This window comes from Gobio gobio, assembly GCF_949357685.1.
Source record: "Gobio gobio genome assembly, chromosome: 4".
NCBI lineage: Eukaryota > Metazoa > Chordata > Actinopteri > Cypriniformes > Gobionidae > Gobio > Gobio gobio.
In genome coordinates, this window is record NC_137100.1 from 50,155,479 (window position 1) to 50,181,579 (window position 26,101).

At 41.9% G+C, this 26,101-nt stretch overlaps 1 protein-coding gene across 2 annotated transcripts in view; it reads right to left on the reverse strand.

Annotated features, from left to right (window-relative positions):
• fdx1b (ferredoxin 1b) overlaps positions 1–26,101 on the reverse strand; it is a 37,387-nt gene that overhangs the window by 5,970 nt on the left and 5,316 nt on the right. Inside the window, exons 3-7 of one of the 2 annotated variants that reach the window (XM_079814819.1) lie at positions 21,633–21,674; positions 20,489–20,742; positions 8,558–8,685; positions 7,742–7,871; positions 5,226–5,357 (exon numbers count right to left, since the gene is read on the reverse strand). In XM_079814819.1, coding sequence (XP_079670945.1) covers positions 5,226–5,357; positions 7,742–7,871; positions 8,558–8,685; positions 20,489–20,622 — 524 coding nt within the window. In that variant the 5' untranslated portion in view covers positions 20,623–20,742; positions 21,633–21,674. The remainder of the gene's footprint in view (positions 1–5,225; positions 5,358–7,741; positions 7,872–8,557; positions 8,686–20,488; positions 20,743–21,632; positions 21,675–26,101) is intronic. The other variant, XM_079814818.1, reaches the window with a different exon arrangement.

Below are 26,101 nucleotides of genomic sequence, written 5' to 3' on the forward strand. Positions count from 1 at the left end.
TCACCATCGCACATTCTGCTTTATCTATATTATTTATTTTAAGTATTTATTTATGTCTGTGACTTTTTGTTCATAGTCAAGTCAAGTCAAGTCAACTTTATTTATATAGCGCTTTTAACAATGTAGATTGTTTCAAAGCAGCTTTACAGTGTTAAACAGGAAAATAATGCAGCATAATTTTATTCAGCTGTATAGCCATTCTGGAAAAATTTCAAGTATCATACAGTGACAGTGTGGGCTTTAGATCAATAATTTGATCAGTAATTTAGTTTAAATGGTTAATTTAGTTTATTATTTAGATGTATTTCGATGTTTAGTTGAAAAATTTAGTGTCCCCAACTGAGCACGCCAAGCCAGAGGCAACATAGGACTCTGTTACTATCAAAACCACTAATGTTAACTCTTCTAGTCTTTTTGGAGCAATATTCTTATGGTGTGCAATTATGTATTTTGTGAAGATGTGCAATCTTCTTCTGTGCCTCTTCTAGCAGTCTTTTTTTTTGTTTTTTTTGCTAACTGTCATACCCATATAGATCACTCATATGTTTCCTAGCTGCTGTTAAGCCTTTTACGTTTAAAGATAACCAATGGACTGAACAAAAATGAAACACTTGATTCTTTCACTGTCAATGCTGGAATATGTATTTTTTTTTCCTTTCTTGGGGGAATGGGGGAATAATTGTAATGTAATGAAAAATGTTAAAACTCAATTAAAAAAAAATATATATATATATATATATATATATATATATATATATATGATGGCCTTCACCCCAGCAGAATCGGAGCGGCTCTTCTGTCGGACAACATCTCCAGAGCGCTGCACACCATCATATGACTAGTAAGTCAAAGTCCAGATCACAGTATTTGCTGTCCTAACTTAACTGACATAAGTACCAATGTAGAACATTATATAGAAACTGTGTCTGAACATAACTGTGTAGAACATTATATAGAAACTGTGTCTATTCCTCGTTTAGTGAGGTCAAACATTAAATCTACTGTAAGATCTAGGAAAAATCTAATTGTGATTAAACCAGAAAATCTCAATATTAGTGAACAAAAACAATGCTGTCCAAACTTAATTGACATAAGTACCAATGTAGAACATTATATAGAAACTGTGTCTGAACATAACTGTGTAGAACATTATATAGAAACTGTGTCTATTCCTCGTTTAGTGAGGTCAAACATTAAATCTACTGTAGGATCTAGGAAAAATCTAATTGTGATTAAACCAGAAAATGTCAATATTAGTGAACAAAAACAATTTCTAAAACTAGGTCTTCTAAACATTAGATCGCTCACACCTAAGGCGGTTATTGTAAATGAAATGGTCACAGATAATAGTTTCGATGTACTTTGCCTTACTGAAACCTGGCTTAAGCCAAATGATTATTTCGGTCTAAATGAGTCTACTCCAACAGGATACTGTTATAAGCATGAGCCCCGTCTGATTGGTCGTGGCGGGGGTGTTGCAACAATCTATAGAGATATTCTTAATGTTACTCATAAAACAGGTCACAGGTTTAATTCGTTTGAAGTACTAGTGCTAAATGTTACGCTCTTAAATGTAAGAAAGAAATCCGTATTATCTCTAGCCTTGGCTACTGTGTATAGACCTCCAGGGCCTTATGCTGATTTCTTAAAAGAGTTTGCAGACTTTCTCTCAGATCTATTGGTCAACGTCGATAAAGCATTAATTGTTGGAGATTTTAACATACACGTAGATAACACAAATGATGCATTAGGGGCTGCATTTACAGATCTATTAAACTCCTTTGGGGTTAAGCAAAACGTCACTGGTCCCACTCATCGTCTTAATCACACACTAGATTTAATTATATCACATGGAACCAACCCAACCGATATAGATATTATACCGCAAAGTGATGATGTCACTGACCATTACATGGTAACTTGCATACTGCGTACTGCTGAAATCTGTCATGTTGCGCCACGTTATCGACCAGGCAGAACAATTCTTCCAACCACTATAGATAGATTCTCAAATAGATTACCTGATCTGGCTCAGCTGCTCAGTGAACCCAAACAAACAGATGAACTAGAGGAAATGGCTAGCAGTATGAGCACGATTTTATCTAGCACATTAGAAATTGTTGCACCAATTAGATTAAAAAAGGTTAGAGAGAAAACTAAAGCACCATGGTACAACAGTGCTACACATGTTATCAAGAGAGAAACTCGTAACTTAGAGCGTAAATGGAAACAAACAAATTTAGAGGTCTTTAGAATCGCGTGGAAAGATAGTATGTCACGTTATAAAAAGGCCCTAAAAGCAGCCAGGGCTGAGCATCTCCGCAAAATAATAGAAAATAATCAAAATAACCCAAGGTTTTTATTTAACACCGTGGCTAGACTAACAAATAAACAAACATCGCCTGAGCAAAATATTCCGTTACAGTTTAGTAGTAATGATTTTATGAATTTCTTCACTGAGAAAATAGAAAGCATCAGAAACAAAATTGTAAATGTACAATCTTTAATGATGTCTTATGATTCAACCGCAACCATCGCCCGTCAAGAACTACTACACCGCTTTACAACTATAGGACAGGAAGAGCTAAATAAACTTATCATTGCATCTAAACCAACAACATGTTTATTAGATCCAATACCCACTAAACTACTGAAAGAATTGTTACCTGTAGTGGAAGAGCATCTTCTCAATATTATTAACTCATCTTTATCTTTAGGTCATGTTCCAAGAATATTCAAGTTGGCAGTCATAAAACCTCTCATTAAGAAGCCACAATTAGATCATAATAACCTAGCAAATTACAGACCAATTTCAAATCTTCCATTTATGTCTAAAATACTAGAAAAAGTTGTGTCTGCTCAATTGTGCGCTTTCTTGCAAGAAAATGATATCTATGAAAAATTTCAATCAGGATTCAGGCCGCATCATAGCACAGAAACTGCACTCGTTAAAATCACAAATGATTTACTTCTAGCTTCTGACCAAGGCTGTATCTCAATACTAGTTCTACTCGATCTTAGTGCTGCGTTTGATACTATAGATCATAAACTACTCTTAGATCGACTTCAAAATTATACTGGTGTTCAGGGACAGGCATTAAACTGGTTTAGATCGTACTTATCAGACCGCTACCATTTTGTCTGTCTAAATGGGGAAAAATCAAAGATGACGTCAGTAGACTATGGGGTGCCGCAAGGATCCGTGTTAGGCCCTCTGCTATTCTCTATATATATGCTGCCACTTGGTAATATTATAAGAAAACATGGAATTAATTTCCACTGTTATGCTGATGACACTCAATTATATATTTCATCACGACCAGATGAAAACGCTAAATTATCTAAACTGACAGCGTGTGTTGAAGATATTAAATACTGGATGACGTGTAATTTTCTGCTATTAAATTCAGATAAAACGGAGGTGTTACTTATTGGTCCAAAAAACTGCCCACAAAACCTCTCGCAATACAATTTTACCTTGGAAGGATGTCCTGTCACTTTATCCACTACAGTAAAAGACCTGGGTGTTATATTAGACCGCAACCTAACATTCGAAAATCATATTTCATATGTTACAAGAACGGCATTTTTCCATCTTAGAAACATTGCTAAGCTACGTAACATGCTATCTATTTCTGATGCAGAAAAGTTAGTTCATGCATTCATGACCTCGAGATTAGATTACTGTAATGCTTTATTAGCTGGTTGTCCTGCATCCTCAATAAACAAACTACAGTTAGTCCAAAACGCGGCTGCTAGAGTTCTTACTAGGTCAAGAAAATATGATCATATAACACCAATTTTATCATCTCTACACTGGTTACCTGTGAAGTTCCGTATCAATTACAAACTATTGCTACTAACCTATAAAGCCCTAAATGGGGTATCTAACGGATACACCAGTGTATCTAACGGATCTTCTATCGCCCTACAATCCATCGCGCTCTTTAAGATCACTAAACTCTAGGCTTCTGGTCATTCCTAGGATATCTAAGTCCACTAAAGGAGGGAGGGCATTTTCACATTTAGCACCTAAACTCTGGAATAGTCTTCCTGATATTGTTCGAGGTTCAGACTCGCTGTCCCAGTTTAAAACTAGATTAAAGACGCATCTCTTTAGCCAAGCATTCACATTATAATTATCTTTTTATACTACAGTTAAATCGGATCAAAAGCATTAATATAATATTCTGAACAGCAGCTACGCTAATCATTTCACATCTGCTTTTCTGTTGTGATCTCGGGACACTAGTATATATATAAAAAATATATATATATATATATATATAAAAGAAAACAGTTAAGACAATAAAATGACATACAAAGACACTTTAACATACAAAAAGCTCATATTGACTCACGTATTATAAACCTTCTCTAAAAGGTACGTTTTAAGTTTTACTTTAAACAAGAATTCTGTAGATATTAATCTAATAGATAGCGGTAGGCTATTCCACAGTTTGGGGCCGACTATGGCAAAAGCCCGGTCTCCCTTTCTTTTTAAATGCGATCTAGGAACCTTCAGTAGCTTTTGATTTGATGACTTTAAACATCTAGCAGATATGTTAATAGTCACCAGCTCAGAAAGATAGGAAGGTGCCAGGCAATTTAAAGCCTTAAAAACAAAAAGTAAAATCGTACACTCTATTTTAAAGCACACCTCTAGCCGTATTGGCTTCAAGAGAAACTGGGGGAGGTTGTCGCTTGGTGCCTTTGTGCCATAGGCTTTGCCCACCCAAGTTTTCATAAAAATCTTCACAATCCCTTTAAAAAACAACATTACCTGTAGTATGATATCTGATATAATTTCACTCGGAATCTTCATTATAGTCATTAAAAAATAATTACATTAAGTATTATAATTATCCTTCCCTCTCCGGTCAACAAAAGGCGGCAATGTTCGGGCTCAGGGCTCAGTTCCCGACACTCTCCGTTCAGTGAAAAAAAAATCACAAAAAAACACTGTTTTAAGATTATAAAGATACAGTACATCTACTGATGAACAAAATCAACACTTTCGGCAAGAAATATTCATCCTATTCGTTCTTGTGGTAATATTAATTTGGGTGATATACAGAGGCATACTGGTTGGTCACATTCATTTTATTATTTTGTGGAAGTGTAAAGTTTCATATGCCATTAAAACAGAACGATACAAAATCAGTTTAAGAAAAGAAAACCAGATCTGACTGGATATCAAGTGTTAAGTTAACATGGTAATTCACGTGTGAGTGCTTGTGTATCCTTTTCTGCTCACTGCCTCTTGTTTTCCTCGTTGATCATTGATCTCATGCGGAACGCGAACAGTCATTCCATCCATCCAATGCTCCACAGTCACCTGACACCCCAAACGAGATCTGAGCCAATGACAGAACAGCAACAACAAATGATTAGCATAGGGAACGAATGAATCAAGATTTGTTTTGCCCAGAGTTTTTGAACGAATCTCTATCAAATATCAGTGGTCGCCATCTACTGGCATAACTGTGTAATAGATAGGCCTACAATCTTCATTTGAAGCGTTAGTTCCTAAGCTATTCCCTTTAAAGCAAACAAACCAGTCCCTTTATTTGCTGCTTGCTTAGTGAAGGTTGTGTTTAAGTAAGCCAGAAATGTGAAGGTGCTTCTCAATTCAGCTCTTTTTAATATTCATATTGACACATGAGTTGAGTAGGCTATGTGTGCTAAATCGGGTTACATAAACTTCGCTAGCAATTTGAGAGAAGATGATTTGCAGAACATAACCCCTCAAATTGCCTAGTGATTTCACTTTCGTACCCTCCATTTTTACCCACCGTTGGTGGGTATTAATATCAAACCCTGCCGTTATGAAATTGCACGGAATATCTTGTGTGTGCAAAGCAAACTGCTTAATTACATTGTGGTTATGACAGTGTAATACAGTAGAGCTCAACTAAAGTTGTATTCGTTGGCAAATGGTAATGTTAGTAGCGTTATACAATTTGTATCTAGAATAAAAAGTATGGTAGATTTGGTGGAAATAACGCTAACAAAGTTAAACCAAAACAAGACAGCCATGTCAGGCTAATTAACAGTCCCAAGCTTTACATATTGATACTCATGCCAATCAAATTAAGTTAATCATAGCGCTACTTTACAAGATTCTTATGTTAAAGCATGTGGGCAGAGCTAGCGGAGATGGCTCTCTTGAGTCATTCACTCTCTCTGGAAGTGTTGCACGTGCAAAGCCAGGGGCAGGGTTTTTTTTTGTTTTGTTTTTTGACAGCTGAGAAGGCATTCACCGTGATCCTGTCCAAAGACTGGGTCTGGACAGTAAAGGATGCTGGTAAAGGACAGTAAAGGACACTGATGACTCTATTTCCGGCGACGTGAAAACATCCTCATTGTACAACATCATTACTGGTATTTATGAATAATAGCAGAGCTGATATATTTCTGACATTAATTGTAAAGTTATTTAAAGTACATTATGATAAATATTTTGCTTGTTACATATACTGTATATACGTGCAAAATTTCAGCTGTAAATAAATGATAAATGTTAGCTAGATTGTGTTCATTAGGCCTACAATGTATGTTTATACTGAAATATAATAAAATAATGGTTTCTTTTTCTTACTTTTTTTTTAAACATATATCGCACGCCGTTATCGTCCTCATGTGTGGTGACTTGGCTCACGAGATTTAAGTTTCGCGCTTTAGAACTTCCATTACGGGAACATAGTGAGCATTGATGCAGCCTGAGTTTTGCGGTGCATTGGGGAGCGAACTTTTCAGTGCACTGGGAGGATTCTGCGATTGAGACAGCTCTTAAAATGGCCGACTCCCTGATCAGTGCCCTGACTACTTAACTAGGGAGCTGATTGAGATGCACCCCTATTTGGATCTATCTGTTTAGAAGTTAGTATGTTCATTAATTTATATTTTAGAGACTGTTTAGGATACTGCATAACATATAGCGCATTGTTATATCAAAAGTGCATGCATCCAGAATAGCTCATATATTGTTCATCCATTTGCATCACTGTCTGTGCAAAAAACAAGGTGTTAATGTTGTGAATATTGTTGATTAAACTATAGGATACATTTGAATTAGATAACCTGCTAGCAACACGTTTCAGTTTACCGGTGTTGAGTTAGCTTGAGCAGGTCAAAACCCAACATAATATAATTGGATTACTTGAATCAACCATATTCTCACTACATTTTCAAAAACATTATTAGTTCATTGTTAATATCATGCAGTGCTCTTTTTCTTGTCATAGTTAAAAATATTTATTTATTTGTCTAAGATGTGTCCCAGCAAGCAACTTTGTGTCTAAAAGACGCCTCCCAGACACAGGCCTGACGTCTAGGCTAAAACAAGGCAAAATTTGGGCTTTCAGTGAAAATTTAATAGACGTCTATAACCATAGCCCAAGAATAGGCTAGTCATCAATCGTGGCTACACACAGGCTACGCATAGAATGTGATGTCAAAGAAATTACTGATGTCAAACTGTTGACTTTGCTTATCATACGTCTTGCGAGTTATTTTGGCAAAAACGACATGTAACCAAATTCAATGTTATTTTGGCTAGAAGTGGCAAGTGGGTTACTCATAGCCGGATTTATAGTTAACCGAGATGGTGAAATGGCAGCAATTTCTTGCTGGGGTTGATGTGATTAGCCCTGGTCGAAACCTCTTCCATCATTCCGACTCACTTAAAGCATTACTGACTCAATCAGACACTCTGACACTTTAAATCCAGGTGTCTTACGTCTTGGTGAGTCCATAAGCCAAATCCAGCATGTCAATCTCTTCATCCACCATTGGCTCCAGTTTGTCATACACACTCTCCTCAAATATCAGGTGACAGGTGGAACAAGCCAGAGTGCCCTCGCATGCTCCTAAGACACACGCACACACAGTTTTATTCATTTTTTCCTTTGCTAAGAATGCTAAGAACTGCCAATCGCCCATTTATAACATACATGTCAGCATGAAATCAAAATGGAATATTTTATTGGTTATGGAATACTGCAGTAATTACTATAAATTATTTATCCATGTACATCATAATGTTTTTAATTCATGTGCCCTAGTGGTCTTGAATCAAAAATACTGAAATGTGACTGAGAAATCCACATAGGTCTCTACCTGCAGGATTTTGCGGCTGGTAATGGGAAAAAACAGTTGTGGGCAATGAGTGAGAACGTCTATAAATATAACTTCTATGAAGTGGGACTGGGGAAAAAAAAGTTCCAGTGAAAACCTCTATATCCAATCATTTTGTAGATGGACAAAATAAAGTCCTAAATTTTTTTCTCGTTTGAGAAGCTGTTTTACTTGGATATAAGTTACAACAGAGAAGAAAAGACTTTATAAAAAGATCCCAACTTTATCCTGACTTTAAGTAAAAATGATTTGGTCACATATATAAGCCATGCTGTAGCAAAATGGGTTAGAACAGATAAAATGAAAACAAGTAGCGTGAATATCATTATGGATTAAAAGTTTCATAACATACACACACACACTTAAAACAGATGGGAATGATCACATGGAGCCAAACACATAAAAATGGTTGCATTACCAAAGCCACTGATGTCAAGATTCTTCTTGATGACAACGTCTAGAAGAGTCTCTCCCTCTGTGACAAACACGCTGCTCTTCTCCCCCGACTGATTTACAAAGTGCAGGAGCACTTTAGAGCCAGAGGAACTGAGAACAAGCACAGAGATACACACAAACTCATTTCATTTCATTTGTTCTCTTGGTAAAGTGCCTTCTTAGTTAGAAGTAAGAATAGAATTGCAAACAATGGGACAGACACAGTACAGACACCTTTTCTATTTTGAGATTCCAGATTAATAGAAAACCCTGCTTTATTATTGTTTTTTTTATATCATTATTAAGTTACATTTTCTAACTCTTTTAACAAGATTGGTCTTTTTATGGCATTATTGAATAGGACAGTGTAGAGATCAGACAGGGCAGCAAAGGGTGGAGAGAGAGGAATGGGAGGGGCAAAGAACATCAAAGTAAACATGACTGTAAATATGATCTTCTGGTCTTTCACAGTCTTCAAACAGTGCACTTGGATAGCAATGCTCTAAAAAGGCTACAGTTTCAAAGTTTAGTGTTTTTGGAATTGTTACAAGTAGAAAACTGAGTTGAAGATGAGAAGTAGATGCTCTCAACACAAGAAGAATGACGCAGAGTCTGACTAGAGCATTTTTCCTTGTCATTGCGTTTACGAGCATCATAATTGAGCTACAGTGGGTTTTTGTGTAATCAAGACACATTCTTCATGGCATAACTGAATATTTAAACCATTAAATACACGTCACCTCAGGCGCACAATGGTGAGGCCAATTCATGTGTACATACTGGACCATACAGAGCTCCAAATCACATTATCTAAGTCTGTTAGTTCAACTGCAAAAATCTGGGAGTTTATTTTAAAAAGACAAACTACTGTTTCTGTAACAATTATTCCACTGGAGGCAAGGTTTCAGAACCCAAGTGCAGTTTATTTAACTTAAATCTTAACATAAATCAAAATGCAAAACAAACTGGCCTGGCCTAACTCACCACCAACGGGTTACAACATCAATACTAGACAAAGACACATGGCAAACATGAGGGCTTAAATACACAAGGACTAATGACTAGACAAGGGACATGGGAATCACATGACAAACCAGGAAAACATGACAGAGAACATGACAGTGAACATGATAAACTAAGAACATGAAACCAAACCCAAAACACACTGTGACAGTTTCATCGTTCTATGAAGCATATGACAAATGCTGAAGTGAAGATAATGGGTAGACGTTCAGTCTAGGTACTAATTCTGGGTTTATCACCAGGTTCACTCAGGTGTGTCAGCCAGAACACCACTTAAGGCCAAATCTCCAGAGAGTGAAATGAAGAGAGGAGAGATAGTTATTTTATTCTGTTTATTCCTTCCTGTGAGTTTAAAGGTGAGTGTAATTTTGAGTGTGGTTTCTATAAAGAGAGAACGAATACAAATGAATAAAGGAAACATATGCATACACTCATTCTTCCTTAAGCACTAATACACATTACAAACATAAAATAAACAGTAGTCAGAATATGACTATATCTCTCAAACTCTAAATGTAAGCAGAGGGAAAGGATTCAAACACCTCTCAGATTTAATACCATGCATTAAGTTACCAATAACGTAGATAGAACTTACTGTCATCTATGATATACTTTAAAGCATCAATAGTGGTCCAGATAATGATATTTAACACCACTTCATATTTTACTCAGCCACAGAATACTTAACATTCATAACATCAAGTATTGAATGAAGTATAAACATGTCTAAACCCATTTAACCCGAAGCACTGAGTCCGATGGACCGAAGCTAGAAAGTAGCGTACGAACGTGAATATAATTAACACAACGGTCGTGTAGCGACCCTTACACTCCTAACTCTCATCCATATCGAATATCAAAATAACAGCTGACAAAGAAATACAATATCACGAGTAATGCAGCAGATTTACTTACTTACAGATTTATTTACTTACTCTCATTCATATTCCAACTCTGAGGAAAGTGTCACTCACCATTATAATCCAACCGACCGATGTTCTCTATCATACTGAATACTAACTGCGTGACAACTGACTGACCATCTCTATCGTACTGCATACTAACTGCGTGACGTCAGATATAGTATACAAACCCGCGCGCGCTTTGCTGCCCTATTACACGCACTGAATAAACGGGAGTGAAAGTGAAACATAAAGCACATTATGGTCAACTGTACTAAATAATAGCAACACTAACATAACTTTGGGGCCTTTTCTACAGCCGCCCCCAAATGTATATAATACATTTGCTCATCACTAAAGGCAACAAAGTTCTATGGCTGGGGTGTAGTGGCAGGAGTGGAACCGACTCCATCTTCTCCAGAAGGAAGTGCAGGGAGGACAACTAGACTGGCAACTGGCCGGGTGTAGATTCTCTCCTTCACCTTTACATCAGCGGACCTGATGTACCCGTCAGAGCTGGGATGAGTCTTGACTACTTACCCAATGTGCCAGAGGGACCTCGGAAGATGCGGATCAGCGATCATCACAACACAGTCCCTTGCAATATCAGCTGGTGTAGCCTGCCACTTCTGGTGAGCTTGTAGACTCGGCACATAGAGTCAGATGAAATGGGCCCAGAAGTGATCAGCCAAAATTTGGGAGTGTCTCCAACGGCGGCGACAGATGAGCTCACTTTCGGTGTAGACTACCTGAAGTAGCGAACCATCAGGCTGCCCCATGAGATTAACACTGGGAGTCACTGGATCTGGGTCGCTAGCATCTGAAGACACATAACCCAAGGGTTTACTGTTAAGGATCCCTTCCACCTCAGTAAGTACGGTCCGAAGCACTTCTTCTGGAACCGGCTGAGCACCAACTGTGGCATAGAGTGCGCTCTTAACTGAGCGTATCTCCCTCTCCCACACCCCTCCGAAATGGGGAGCTGCTGGGGGGTTAAAGCGGAAGAAGATCTTCTGTGGTGTAAGGAGATGTTGTAGTTCTTTAGACATTTCAACAAAAGTTTCACGGAGTTCTCGCTCACCTCCCTTGAAATTTGTCCCCTGATCGGAGAACAGCTCTGCAGGCGTTCCTCTACGGGCAATAAACCGACGAAGGGACATCAGGAAAGCATCCGTATCAATAGAGGTAAGGAGGTCCAAGTGCACCGCCCTAGTTGTGAGGCACTTGAAAATGATCCCCAATCTCTTCTCCCTGTGCCGGCCCACCTTGATCTCAAATGGCCCAAAGCAGTCCATCCCCGTAGAATAGAAGGCAGGCTTGAAAAGGCGCAGATGGGCTGATGGCAAGTCTACCATCTTCTGCACTCTACCATCTTTCCTCCTCCAACACGTATAAGCTCTCCCTTTTCATCCAGCTCTGGAGACAGCGTGCGAAGTCGACTGTAGCTGGGGACAGGTTTACCAGCTTTCAGGAGGCTGTACTCCTGCTGAAAACTATCCCTCTGAGCCCTCTGAAGTATTAACTGTTCAGCCTGTCGGTAGTCTTTAGCTGTGGGCTTATCATGAGAGTTGGCGGCCCATGCAGCTCCTGCACTGTCCCTTCCAACAACTCCTTCCACGAGCCGTATTGGCCCAGGTCTAAAGTTGACTGGCTTGATGTAACAGCGGCGAACCCACAGAAGATAGACTTGCGCAGCTCTGAGGTATCTTCTGCTTGGTCAACAGTGGGGTCCTCTGGCCATGAGTCTGGACTGGTCAGGAGGAAGGCTGGTCCCAGGCTCCATCTATTTGGCTGAATAAGCTCTCGCAGCTTTTTACCTCGTGTTACGTCATCCGCAGGGTTTCTTGCGGTATCAACATATCTCCAGGCATGCCCGTCAGTCAGCTCCTGTATCTCGGCTACGCGGTTGTCCACAAAGACCTTCAGACCTCAGCCATGTCAGCACCGTTGTGGAATCTGACCAAAGGGTTGTCCGATCAATGTGGATGGTAAGCTCCCTCTTCAGCACCTGTGAGAGCTGTGCACCAGTAAGGGCAGCACAGAGTTCTAATCAGGGCATAGAGTGAAATCGCTTAGGAGCGATTCTGGAACGGGCCATCAGGAATGACAGATACACTTCACCGTGTCGGTCAGTGGTACGGAGGTACACCACTGAACCATACGCCTCTTCTGAGGCGTCGCAAAATACATGCACCTCTCTCTGAAGACTGGAGATGTCTACAGACTTTGACAAGTACGGTCGGGGCAGGGTGACTTGTGGTAAGACTTGCATTTCCTCTTCCCAGTCTTTCCATTGCTGCAGAAGCTCCTGCGGTAGTAGTGGATCATCCCATCCCCTGTGTTTGTCCCAAAGGTGTCGGACGATTATCTTAGCCCTGGTGGTGTAGGGTAGGATGAAGCCCAATGGATCGTACTGACTCGACAGCACCTTGTAGATATTACGCATCGTGGGGACACCATACTCCACATGATGATGCTGGAAGAGCCAGCTTAGCCCTAGAGTAGATTCTGGGGTATCGATCTTGTTCCGAGCCAGCCACAGCTCAACACTAGCAGAGCAGCTCTCTTCTGCTAGGTGACTTATTACACCTGGTTCATTGCTGGCCCACTGACGTAGATTGAAGCCTGCAGACGCAAGAAGGGCTGGTAGCTTGTCGACTAGATGCCTCGCCTCAGCAATTGTGGGAACACTCTGGAGGCAGTTATCTACATAAAAACATTTCTGAACTGATATCCTCACATCTTCATCTGGCTGGCTGTTATCAGAGACATGGCGCTGTAAGGAGAATGTGGCACAGCAGGGGCTACATGTTGTACCAAACGGTAGCACCTGCCACTCGTACACTGCAGGAGGTCCTTCTTGGCTGATGTCGCGCCAAAGAAATCTGAGCACAGCACGATCCTCTGGGAGGAGGCGAACTTGGTGGAACATGCCTCTAATGTCTCCGCTAACTGCAACTGCATGCTCTCGGAATCTTAGCAGAACTCCCAGTAGTGATGCACCTAAGGTCGGCCCAGGCAGTAGATAGTCGTTGAGATTCTGCCCTCGATACTGATAGGAGCAGTTGAATACCAGCCTATTCTTGCCATTATGGCTCACCATATGGTGAGGGATATACCATTCCTCTCAACCTTCCTCGTCTGAAACTTTCGGTCCACACTTGATGACAGAGCCCGCCTTTATTAGTTTCTCTATCTCCACTCTGTAGGCTTCTGCTCATGCAGGATCTCTGGCAAGTCGCCTCTCTACACTTCGTAAACAGGGCATGACGGCTTCTTTGGTAGCCTGAAAGAGCGGCATGTCTTTCCGGCGGAGCAGTGGGGTTGCGTAACGGAGAATGCCATCAACCTCTACCCTGATGGTTTTGGTCTACGGGATGCTGATGGCCTCTTGGTCCTGCCTTGAACGAATAACTAGTTTCTCGCTTCTGAATGGAACAATGTGGACCTGCCATAATCTCTCAACATGTTTCATAAGCTCGCTCATCTGGGGTGTTACTGTTGTAAATAGACACTGCTGTGATTGGGCATGGTGACGGACAACACTCGCTGGGTCCTGCAGAGTCCAGCCCAGCCTTGTGCGGATGGCAGCAGGCCCACCTGGCGGTCCCAATCTGACAAGTTCAATGGGAGTGATAAGATGGGGATGGTCACTCCCAATGAGAAGCAGGGGTTTGACTTTTATAAGACTCCGTATGGGAAGGCCAGTGAGGTGCTTGTAGGTGTTCCGGAGTTGCTCCATGGGGTAAGTATGGGCAGCTAGTCCAATACGATCACTAGTGAATACACCTGTAATCTTAAACTTGTTCTTTGGCTTTAAGGGCGAAGAAATAAAGAACGACACTGATGCACCACGGAGGGTCTGCACTTCCTCTCTAATTGTGCGTAGTGGTAGGTCCTCTTGAATCCCCTGCACACCTAGCTTCTCTGCAGCATCTGACAACAGCATAGTTCTCTCTGAACCGTCATCAAGTATGGCATAGGTGTTGATTGATTGGTCACCATGGTGAATGCGGACTTTGACAACTTTCAGAAGGACCCGATTGCCTTCAGTGGGTCTGTCTAAATACAGAACTTTGGTTGTGCCCCTTGTGCCTTGGCTTTCCACTGCTGGTCTTGACGCTGCTTCTTTGGATGACCTCATATTCACCTCATGCAGAACCTGCAGATGTTTCCTTTGGCAGAGGCTGCATGTCTTTTTTAAGTTGCACTGGGCCGCCTGGTGTGGCCGTGCACATCGCCAACACCTCTTGTTACTTTTTATCCATTCGGTCAGCTGATCCTTTGTTAGCCTGGATACCTCTGTAAACTGGCTAAGGTAGTGTTTTTCATTATTGCAGAATGGACAATATGGTTTGCTCTTGTTCCCTTTGAAGGTGCTACTTGGAACTGGAGCCTCAGATTTCTTAGCAGTGTCCTTCACCCCATGAAGGAGAGTAGTAGGTTGCTTACCCTTCCTACCCTCATATCTGGACACCGGCTTCTCCCAAGCTCCTCTCACAGCTAACTGTCCGTCAGAGTCCTGGCACCAAGACTCGTATTTCAACCAATCTGAAAGATTAGTTAAGGTGTGGGTTTGTGTGCCCTGATGGTACATGCAGCGGCGAAACTCTGCTCCCTGCTCAGCAGATGAGCAACATGTGAGCCACATTGTAGTTCCACTTCACCCTCGTGGCCTAGTGTCTTCAGCATCCCCACCAGTGATTGTATCCGGAGTGCAAACTTCTCAAATGCAGCAAAGTCTCCCCACTTTATGTCTGGTGAGTCCATCCCAGCAGCAATACGCCTCAGCGCTATCTGATGTGGCCGGCCGAACTTGTCATTGAGGGCAACCATTGTGTCTGAGAAGGTTGTTGGGGAGTTAAGGTAAGCATCTGCTATTAACCTGGCTTCTTCTAGTTGCAGGTGATCGACCAACACTTGATATTTAAACAGCTCCGATGCATCATGTGGTAGGAGGTTCTCCAATGAGATCTTGAGCCGCGCAAACTCACTTGGGTCCCGACTTGAGAAGTTGCGGATTGTTGGGCGTGGCCCACGGTAACTTGGCTCTGGGATGCTGTAGTTACGACCCTGAGGTGAGCTAAAAGGCATGGCCTGTGTCCATGCCATGCCTGGATGTCGATGTTGGGGCGTTATAGGTTATAGCCAAGCTCACTCCGCTCATAAGCAGTAGGGTACTTGGGCTCCGCTGGAGGTAATCTGTGTGGCTGCGGCAGAAACTGAACGGGCTTGAACCAGGGAGGTGGATGACGGGCAGTGTCATCCCATGGCCTGGCGGTGGGAAGGGCCCCACGTGCTGAGTGATTAACTTGTGGCTGGCCCACAAACATATCAGGAGCTGGGGCTGGCAGTGCTTCTTCCCTAATTCTTGGAACCTCATCCATTCTACTAATAAGCGAATGTGCTATAGGTGGGTCACTAGGGAGAGGCTCGTCCATTTCTGGGTCTGGCCATGGTGGTGGTGAAGGCCAATCATCCTCTTCCTCAGCTTTAGATTCGCGTTCAACAGGTGGCCGTGGCGACATCAACCGTTACAAATGCCTATGCCTAAAAACATGTCAAATTCACACTTTAGTGGTGTAAAAGTAACAAATTACAAATACTCTCGTTACTGTAATTGAGTAGTTTTTCTCAGGAATTGTACTTTATTATGTAGTTTAAAAACAGTCTACTTTTACTTGAGTACATTTTAAGTGCTATATCACTACTTTAACTGCCCTATTTTCCCTAAACCTGCTGTCGCTACATTATGTTTATTTTTTCCTGTCAACGCGATTGGCTAAGACGATTAATCAGTCCTGTGACTCCATGCGTAGCACGTGGAAATGACCACGCATAGTTGCCAAGTCCGCACGCTACTTTGGACGTCATTTTTGGAGTCGCGGGTTGCGGTTATTTGGGCTTATTTTAAAAAATATGGTTGCTTGTTAGGAAAATATAATAAGCAACTTAGTTTCTTTACATTTATAGTCGCTGTTTTGTCCAATAGGCCTACATTGGCTGACACACAATAGCCATTCAGTGCAACGATACAAGTGCTGTAGTAATTCGTCCTCATACATCTCGCCTCCTTCGCGTGCAACGTGCAGGCATGCAACGTTTTAAATGCACAAACTAGTTAGTAGACGTAGGCCTAAATAGACGTATACATTTTTACAAACAATGCCACCAGCACAGATGAACAGAGATGGAGAGGAAACGGAGGAGAGGCACCTAATTTAATTTTAAAAATATTTTTTTTAATGTATTTATCATTACAGGCTATTATAAAAAAAAACAAGTATATACTAATAATAACAGTAAGTATGGTTCGAATTTATTTTATTATAAATATGTGGCTATATTGCAGCGCTCCCTTAGTGCTTGCCTGTGCTTTTTGTAAAATCACATCTGTTATTGCTTTTCAACTCCGAGAGGTTTCAGTTTAATATGTTGCAGGCTCATTTATTGATAAAAAAATTACTGATCATAAATTATATTGATGATAATAAATAATATAATAATATTGGGCTTGTTTTTGAAGCTGCGGTTGCTTACTTGTCTCGCGAGAGTTGGCAACACTGGCCTAGAGTGAGAGGCACTACAATTTTAGTCCATGTAGAAAATAACTTTAATAAAACATTAGATTTATATTTAAATCAGGTTTATTTTTGAATTGCAAGCAAAAAAAATTGTGAGTTACTAAATTCTGATTTCTTATGTGTATTCTTTTTACAGAGAAAACATCCATTGAAATTAAAACAGTACAACGAATGCGTCTTGAAAAGGAAGAACTGCTTTTTTTAACGTAAAATTGTTAATGTACAATTATTTTTTGCAACCGCAAAAAAACCTCTACAGAATGGTTGTCATAAATGTTACCAGACTATTGGTTGCTTTCTCTCTTGTTTTTTTGTTTTTGTTCTTACTGAGAATCATCCATAAAAGAGTAAGCTATTTTTAATTTGCAGGGTATAAGGTGGAATAACATTCATTATTTAGGACAGGTAGTTTTACTCTACTAGCACTAAATTTTTTGACAAGTAACAGTACTTTTACTTGAGTATGCTTTTTCAGTACTCTTTCCACCACTGCACTTTACACAACATTTCAATAGGAAGAATCACCGAAAACTCTGTCTGGCCTACAAACTCCCTTTCACAACCAAACACATGTGAGAATTGGTACAGGAAACAACTAAAGATGACGCATGAGACCGTAGTTCTTGTGTGAGACTGTATTTCTTCTTGTTAAAATGATGCACGCAAGAAGCTTGTGATCTAAGCAGTCTGTGTGCTAAATGAAGAAACACTCCTTATTAGTTGTTGATGCATTAATCATTAATTAATGGTTAATTCTTCATGAGTCATACAGTAGTTAAAGGGTAACTAAACCCTAAACCAACTTTTTTTAGTTAATGATCTGTAATACTGGGGCTTTATTAATGCTGTTCATTGATTCGAGTAAATGTTTTGACATCCGAGTATAAAGTGTTTTAATTCTATAAAATATGGTGTAAAAGCGCCAAAGTGCTGCCCTCTTAAGGTTGAACGGTGGTTACTGCAGTTGAATTTTCCTATTGGACGCTGTGGTACATCGTGACGTAGGATGGTACTTCCAACGGCTCACTATCCACGCCCCTGACACAAGCTCACCACGCCCTCCTCAGAAATGTTTCCCCCAATCACATGATGAGAACAGCTTCACTCCAATATGAACTGTCATATTACATGAAGTGGAAACATTATGAATGAAACTGACTTGACACTTGCTTTAACATTGTATTGAAGAAAAAGCGGTTAAATAATGCAGTTGTCAGTACACGTCAGGCTTTTCTTGCGATATTATTGCCCCCCATCATGTGTACAGATAATTTTGTAAAGTGCTACAATACGGGTGCACTTAGTTGTTGCTAGTCGTTGTACATAGTTGTTGCTCTCTTTCATTTATGAACAGTGTATAAGCACAGCAGTATTCAGTGCTACAAACCAGACTGTCAAACTGGACTGACGTTTTAATCAAAAGCCAGTGAGATCTTGTGTAGGTGAGTCTGAAAGGCTTTGTTAAAATATAGCTGGAAAGTCCACTGACATAGCAGTAATTGCTACTTTTCTTCACCAATACATTGTTGGTATGACAGGATTTCTACTCTTGGATAAGCATGATCCTTCAGCTGGAAATACAGAATGGATAGGCGACCAGGAATGGTGGTGATTATGGCCAGCCTGACATGTGGCACTTGATGATCAAGACCAGGCCTTTTACACTGAACTCTAATAGATACTGGCGGCATGTCAAGGAACTGAACAGAAGGAATGAGTAGGAAAGAATAGAGTTCTGGAGGCCTAGCAGTAAAAGGACCAGGACCTTAACGAGGAGCTGAGCAGAATGAGCAGTGTTTTTTTTCCTTGACACAGTTACCTTTGGCTTCTTGATTGTAATATTTGAAGCAATTTCTATAAAACAAATAAATGTTAATTGATTTGAATAATGTAAAATCGCATTTTAAAGACTTTCTTCAGGTTTACAACATTATTTTCAAGTGACGTCAGACCCTTAGCACCCACCTGGAGGGCAAAACGAGGCTTTCCTCCATTGCCCGTCAGTCATTTTTACCAGGTTTGTACTAATGTAGTGTTACATGTACGCCTGATTTCTTTGTGTTTGCCCATGTCCCAGCCACAAAGTGGCGAACCCCCAAAGTGTTGTCTACGATTCCATTTAATTACTGTCTTTGTATCTCTTTGTTGTTTTGAGATCTTGCGTCATACATTCAAAATGGAGCAGGAAAGAGGAGATGCACCAAGTACCTAAGTGTTAAATCCTTTTATTCTCAGATAACCAGACAGGAACAAAAATATGTTTCAGCTAAATAAGATGTAACAAATACTTTTATCCAGATTTCAATAATATTTTTCTTGCAAATTTGTTCAAGATCATCAGAATTCTAATTTCTTTGTTAGTGGACAGGTTCATTCATGGAACACATTAATTCTGGTACTTGTATTTTTTGTGTGATGCTGCATGCACACATTACTAAGTGTCACTTTAAGAATACTTTTGGAACTCAACAGAGGTTTTTGCTGGAACGAAGAAGTCAGTCTTACTGAACTTGAGCTGAAAGCGATTAGTAGTCATCTAGGCTGATATGCTGAGGCATGCAGAGATCTTTTCTCGGATTACAGATGCAGAGGCAGGTGGGGGAATGAGTTTGTGTCATGAGCGCAGAAGTGATGAGAAATGCCATTTGACTGAAAGCTGTTCCAAGCAATCTGGTGTAGGTGGAGAATAAAAGCACTTCTGATCCCTGTGGTACCCTGGTGGGTTGATAAGAGAGGGCCTTTTCATCTTATCTAGGACTTTAATTCAAACAAAATTCTAATGTGGATATGGCATTCACCACACAATGCTGAAGAAAGCAAGCAAAACATCACTTCTACTACATATTGAGTGCATAAAAGCTCAGAATACAATAATCGAAGGTTATTTGATGTATAGAAGTCAAACAAATAATGAGTGTGATGAATGATCTTTCAAAGAAATGCTATGGGCAAAACGTTAAGCCAAGGATATAATGAGCTGATTTATAACTTCTTTTTGAATTCATTACACTATTGTTATTTTCAGGTTTATTTAAAGAGATAGTTCACCCCCCCAAAAAAAATCATCATTCATTCCCCCCACCCCATGTTAAAAATACTCTTTATTAAACCCTTCTTCAGTGACCTTTAGTTGTATGGTAATAATCCTGGGGATGTGTGCAATTTAGGCTAGTGACGTGCACATATGTTATTCCAATCTCTCTTTAAAACAGCATGACATCCCCAGCTGGACATTACAATATGAAGAGGAAATGAGGCATCAGAGCACAGATAGAATTAAAAATGAGGAAAAAGCACATGTTTGTGAGCACTTAATTATTAGGTCTTATATAATAAGAATACATATTCCCTGTACAGAACACAAGGCATTATATGAAAAACAAGCAAAGTACATTTGATCCTTACCCGTTTTGTTGCGATTGACTGCACAGTTTGGGAACTGAGTGAAGAAATCTCGGATGGGCTCTTGTGGATCCTGGGTGGCACACGAGAGCCAAGCTGGAACGGACCAAGACCCGCAAAAACGTACGAGAGGCCATGCTGCTCTGCTGTGCAAGCGTGTGTGCAAATGGGTCTATGAATGAGGAGGCTCTGCATCTAGTTTTGGGCTGTTCTTTATTTCAAGGACAAAGCTGCAAGCTCCATGGAGAAGGCCAACCCTGAGTTGGGCAAGGTTAAACACACAGAGAAAAGGAGAGAGAGAAGCCTTGGTATTAAAGGTTATGAAGCTTACAGAAAATAAACCCGCTTGGCAAGAAGAGCAGGCACAATACACACACATATCAGTGTATTTTATCTAAAAAACTGACTGACTGACAGAGCAAGACTCCTGCAATGCTGGGTGAGGATGCAGACTCAGATGTTAATCTATAGGGATCAGATCAGGTCATGAGATTCAGATCAGATCAAAATATGGATCAGATCAGAGCTCAGACTTAATATATACTCCCTCCGAATGTTTCTTCTTTCTTTGGTATACTGATTATATACCAAAAATTTCAATGAAGAGAAGTATCAGAAAAGATTTCCACCTCAAAGAAAATATGTAATGACATTTTAACTGCAACACTTTTTTTTAAATACTCAAGATATATAGCGTTTTAAGGGGAAATGTTTTAGAACTGCTTTTCCATGCAGTTTATCGTCATTTTAAAGCTGTTAAATCAGCATGACCTCTCTGCAATCCAAATGACAGAAATCCATTGTAGTGACAGAGAACTCTCCGTCCCTAGCCTTGGTCTTGTAAACCAACAATCTTCATGGCTAGTTGCTCTGACAAGCCATATTTCTATAGATATTGATGTTTTTTCCCCCCCAGAACTGCAGGTCAGTTGAGCCTCAGGTCAACTCATCAGCCTCCATCTCACCCTCAAGGTCATATCTGCACATTTAAAATACTACAGTTTACTTATTTTTGTTTTCCTGGTAAATTCCTGGTTAATTTTAAAAATGGAACTGGAATTTATGGATTTCCTTTTACTTGAACTGTCGAAATGTCTGGAATTTGTTGTGAAATGTGAAACTGAAAAATGCATTAAATATTACAAACCTCTTTTAATATTTCATGCTTTTCGAAGCAAAAATCTTGACACTGAAAGAAAGAGAGATAAGGGGGCAAGAAACAACCGCAGGATTTCCAAGAAAACACTTATCTTTGATTCTATTGCACAGGCAGCAAAAACATTTACAGTAATGTGAATGTGGAGGATAACAATGATTTACAATCCGACTTTTTGGGAGACATACAAACAAAAACATGTCATGTTTTGTATTACAGCTCAAGAGGCTTTCTGAAGGCCAACAGGAAGGATTTCAACCTTCAGCTGACAACAGTGTCCATTACCCTGTCCTTGATGGCCTTGAGAACCCTAAGAGCTGCAGCTGTTTACCCAAACATCGGAAACTCAGTGGATGCTAGTAACAACTAAAAACCCCAAAACCTTTAAACACTTGTGAGAAGTGAAAAGGTTTTGTTCAATCAGACAGCAAAAATATACAAAACAGACAAAGAAAATAGGCGGTGTAAATTTATTTACACAACAATCACTGATTCTTGTTTAAATCAATGTAGTTTATATGTCTATGTGGTGTTTTTAATATGCTTTAAGACAAACCATGAGCAAATTCATAAGTCAACACCATTGTTTTACACCAGTATTTTCTCGTTAAAAGTGCAGTGAACCAAAAACGTCACAAACTACCTTGTAACCAATCACGTCAATGTAAGCAGGCTTTAGCATATCATTAACTAACTCTGATGCAGTGGACGGAGTCTCAAGAGATGCCACATGCCCGCATGTGTTATCCCGCATGCCCGTAGGCAGGGGGGGTTCGAGTAGTTCAAACGAACCTCCCCCCTCTCATGTCACAGGTTCAGGGTGTGACACCGGCTCTTCCTGTTGTTTGTCCTGTCCTGTCATTTTTCTGCAGCTCGTGATTGGATTATCAGTTTGATCACGGGCTGATCTCCCGCACCTGTCGCTCGTTCCCTTTGCCCTTTATATGCCCAGCTGTGTCTACCTCTTGTTGTCAGTTGATCACTTCATGTCGCGTGAATGTTATCTGTCTGCACTGCAATTCTGCTCTGTGTCTTACCTGTTTGGTTTTGTACCCAGGACCCGTAGACGAGGAGTTTTCAGCAAGCCGTATTCCCTTGCTGGGCTCGGTCTCATCTTCTGCTGGGTCAACCTGTCCCCCGTTCTCTCGGTGGTCTCTCCAGCCTGTGTGTCTGCTGTAGTTTGCGCAGATACAGCGGGAGCCACCAAACAGTTCCGTAGACTGTCACCTCTTCACTTTGTTTGACTGTTCACGTTGTTTATTCCCCGAATAAACCGCTTCCTTGTTCACTGCACTTTGAGTCCTCCTTTAATCCACAGTCCCGACAGAATCAACTGACCATGATGGACTCAACGGGCGAACTAGAGTTGCGACGAGCTATTGCTCAATAGGGCATTTTGCTAGGAAGGCAGCAGGAGGAGTTGTCCGCTTCTCATCATGCCATGACGGAGATGTCAGGCCAGCTAGCCGAGATTACCCAGCGACTTGAACAGTTACAGCCACACCCTGCCGTGGTTCCCACACCGAGTCAACCTGACACTGAGAGAGTGAACGGCCGCCAGTCTGAACCTCGTCTGAACCCACCAGCTCCATATTCCGGTGAGCCCAACTCATGTTGTTTGTTCCTATCACAGTGCTCGTTGACTTTTTCACTACAGCCATCCTGCTTCACGACAGAGAAGTCTAAGGTAGCCTTCGTGATCATGCACCTGACTGGGCTTGCGAGAGAGTGGGGAACGGCTATGTGGGACAATGAGCATGATTGCTGCGGTACATACGAGGACTTCTCAGTGGAGCTGCGCAAGGTGTTTGACCGTTATGCACTGGGCACCGAGGCGGCACGTGCATTGTCACTATTACAGCAGGGTGCCCGGTCCGTGTCAGAATACTCAATCGAGTTCCGTACCCTCGCGGCATCCTGTGGTTGGAACGCAAAGGCTCAGTGGGACCATTTTCTCCATGGCTTAGCTGAGCACATTAAGGATGAGATTTACTCACTGGAGTTACCCCCTTCCCTTGACGGTCTGGTGGACCTCGCTATCCGGGTGGATAACCTGATTTTCCTTCGTTCCCAGCATCGAAGGGCGGGGCTCCCTCACAGATCTGTCAGCAATGCACAGAGCACGGGAATGGCTACATCACAGCAGTTCGGCCCATATGAGGAGGAACCCATGCAGATCGGGAGAACTCATCTGACTGTCGCTGAACGACAGCATCGCCTCACCAACAATTTGTGCCTCTACTGCGGAGAGGCAGGGCACATGGCAGCGGTTTGTCCCTTAAAGGGGCGACGCGCATCCTTCAGAGGACGACACTGTGAGCGTTACGAACACGCTACTGCTATCTGGTGGTCGTTCCACACTCCCGGCTTTACTGCAGTTCGGGGGAGCGGCTCATCGAGTGTCAGCTTTAATTGATTTTGGGGCAGAGGGTGATTTCATGGATATTGCACTGGCTGAGCACTTAGGCATTTCTAGCTCTCGTTTGGCTGAGCCGATTTCGGCCAGAACACTTTGTGGCACACCCCTCACAAGAATCACTCACTCCACAAGACTTGTTGGCCTCACCATCTCTGGGAATCATTCGGAGGAGATTCGCTTCCTATTAATTCATTCTCCCTCTGCTCCAGTGGTTTTGGGGCACACATGGTTGACTAAGCATAACCCTCACATTGACTGGGCTCAAAGTTCCATATTGGCGTGGAGCCCATTCTGTTCGTCTCAGTGTTTGGTGTCTGCTTCTTCCCCCTAATGTCTGTTTCTGCGTTACAGGAGGAACCGGTGAGCCTGGCGGATATACCAGAGGCTTACCATGACTTGAGAGCGGTGTTCAGTAAGTCCCGAGCTTTATCTCTCCCTCTGCACCGCCCGTACGACTGTGCGATAGAGTTATTACCTGGCACTTCTTCACCTAAGGGGCGTCTTTATTCGCTCTCCGGTCCTGAGAGGGAGGCCATGGAGAGATACATCAGCGATTCTCTCTTGGCCGGTATTATACGTCCTTCTTCCTCTCTGGCCGGGGCGGGGTTCTTCTTCGTGGGGAAGAAGGATGGTTCTTTGCGTCCCTGCATAGATTATCGAGGGCTGAATGACATCACGGTAAAGAATAGCCACCCTTTGCCGTTGATATCCTCAGCGTTCGAACTCTTGCAGGGAGCAACCATCTTTACGAAGTTGGACCTACGCAATGCTTACCACCTGGTTCGGATTAGGCAGGGGGACGAATGGAAGACTGCTTTTAAAACCCTGACAGGTCACTTTGAATATTTGGTCATGCCCTTTGGACTTTCCAGGCACCTTTCCAGGCACTCGTCAATGCTGTGCTCAGAGACATGGTCGACCGGTTTGTATTTGTTTACCTCGACAACATCCTGATCTTCTCCCAGAACGAGCGCGACCATGTCCAGCATGTCAGGCGGGTGTTACAGCGGCTACTTGAAAATCGTTTGTTCGCTAAGGTGGAGAAGTGCGAGTTTCACGCACGGTCGGTTCCGTTCCTGGGTTTAGTTCTGTTTCCCGAGGGCATCCGAATGGATCCTGGGAAGGTAAAAGCGGTTGCTGATTGGCCTACCCCAGATAGTCGTAAGGCGGTCCAGCGATTTCTGGGGTTCGCCAATTTTTACCGTCGATTCATTCAGAACTTTAGCCAGGTCGCCCTTCCACTGACGAATCTCACCTCCACACAAATTCGTTTCTGTTGGTCAACGCAGGCTCAGGAGGCGTTTGAGAAACTTAAGAGTCGCTTCGTTTCGGCTCCAATTCTTACCAACCCAGACCCGTCTCGTCAATTCATTGTGGAGGTGGATGCGTCAGAGGTAGGAGTGGGAGCGATTTTGTCTCAGAGGTCACCTTCGGACGACAGACTACACCCGTGCGCGTTCTTTTCTCATCGTCTCACTCCTTCGGAACGGAATTACAATATTGGGAATAGGGAGTTACTGGCTGTAAAGTTGGCGTTGGAGGAGTGGCGTCACTGGTTAGAGGGCGCGGGGTCTCCATTCTTAGTTTGGACCGATCACAAGAATTTAGAATATATTTAGTCCGCGAAGAGGCTAAATTCTCGGCAGGTTCGCTGGGCACTATTCTTCGGCCGGTTTGATTTTAACATCTCATACCTCCCCGGAAGTAAGAACGGTAAGCCCGATGCGCTCTCACGGATTTTTGAGGCTCAGGCTAGTCCCACTTCCCCGGTGACCATCGTGCCCCCCAGCCAGGTGGTCGCGGCGGTTACTTGGGGAGTGGAGTCCAGGGTCCGTGAGGCGTTACGCAACGTCATTATTCCTGCGGGGTGCCCAGTGGGTCTGCTGTTCGTGCCAGAGTCGATCCGAACTGCCGTTCTTCAGTGGGGTCACTCATCTGGTCTAGCTTGCCACCCGGGAGCGGCTCAAACAGGTGCGTTGATCAGGCAGCGGTTCTGGTGGCCTTCGCTGGCGCAGGATACTCGGGAGTTCGTATCGGCTTG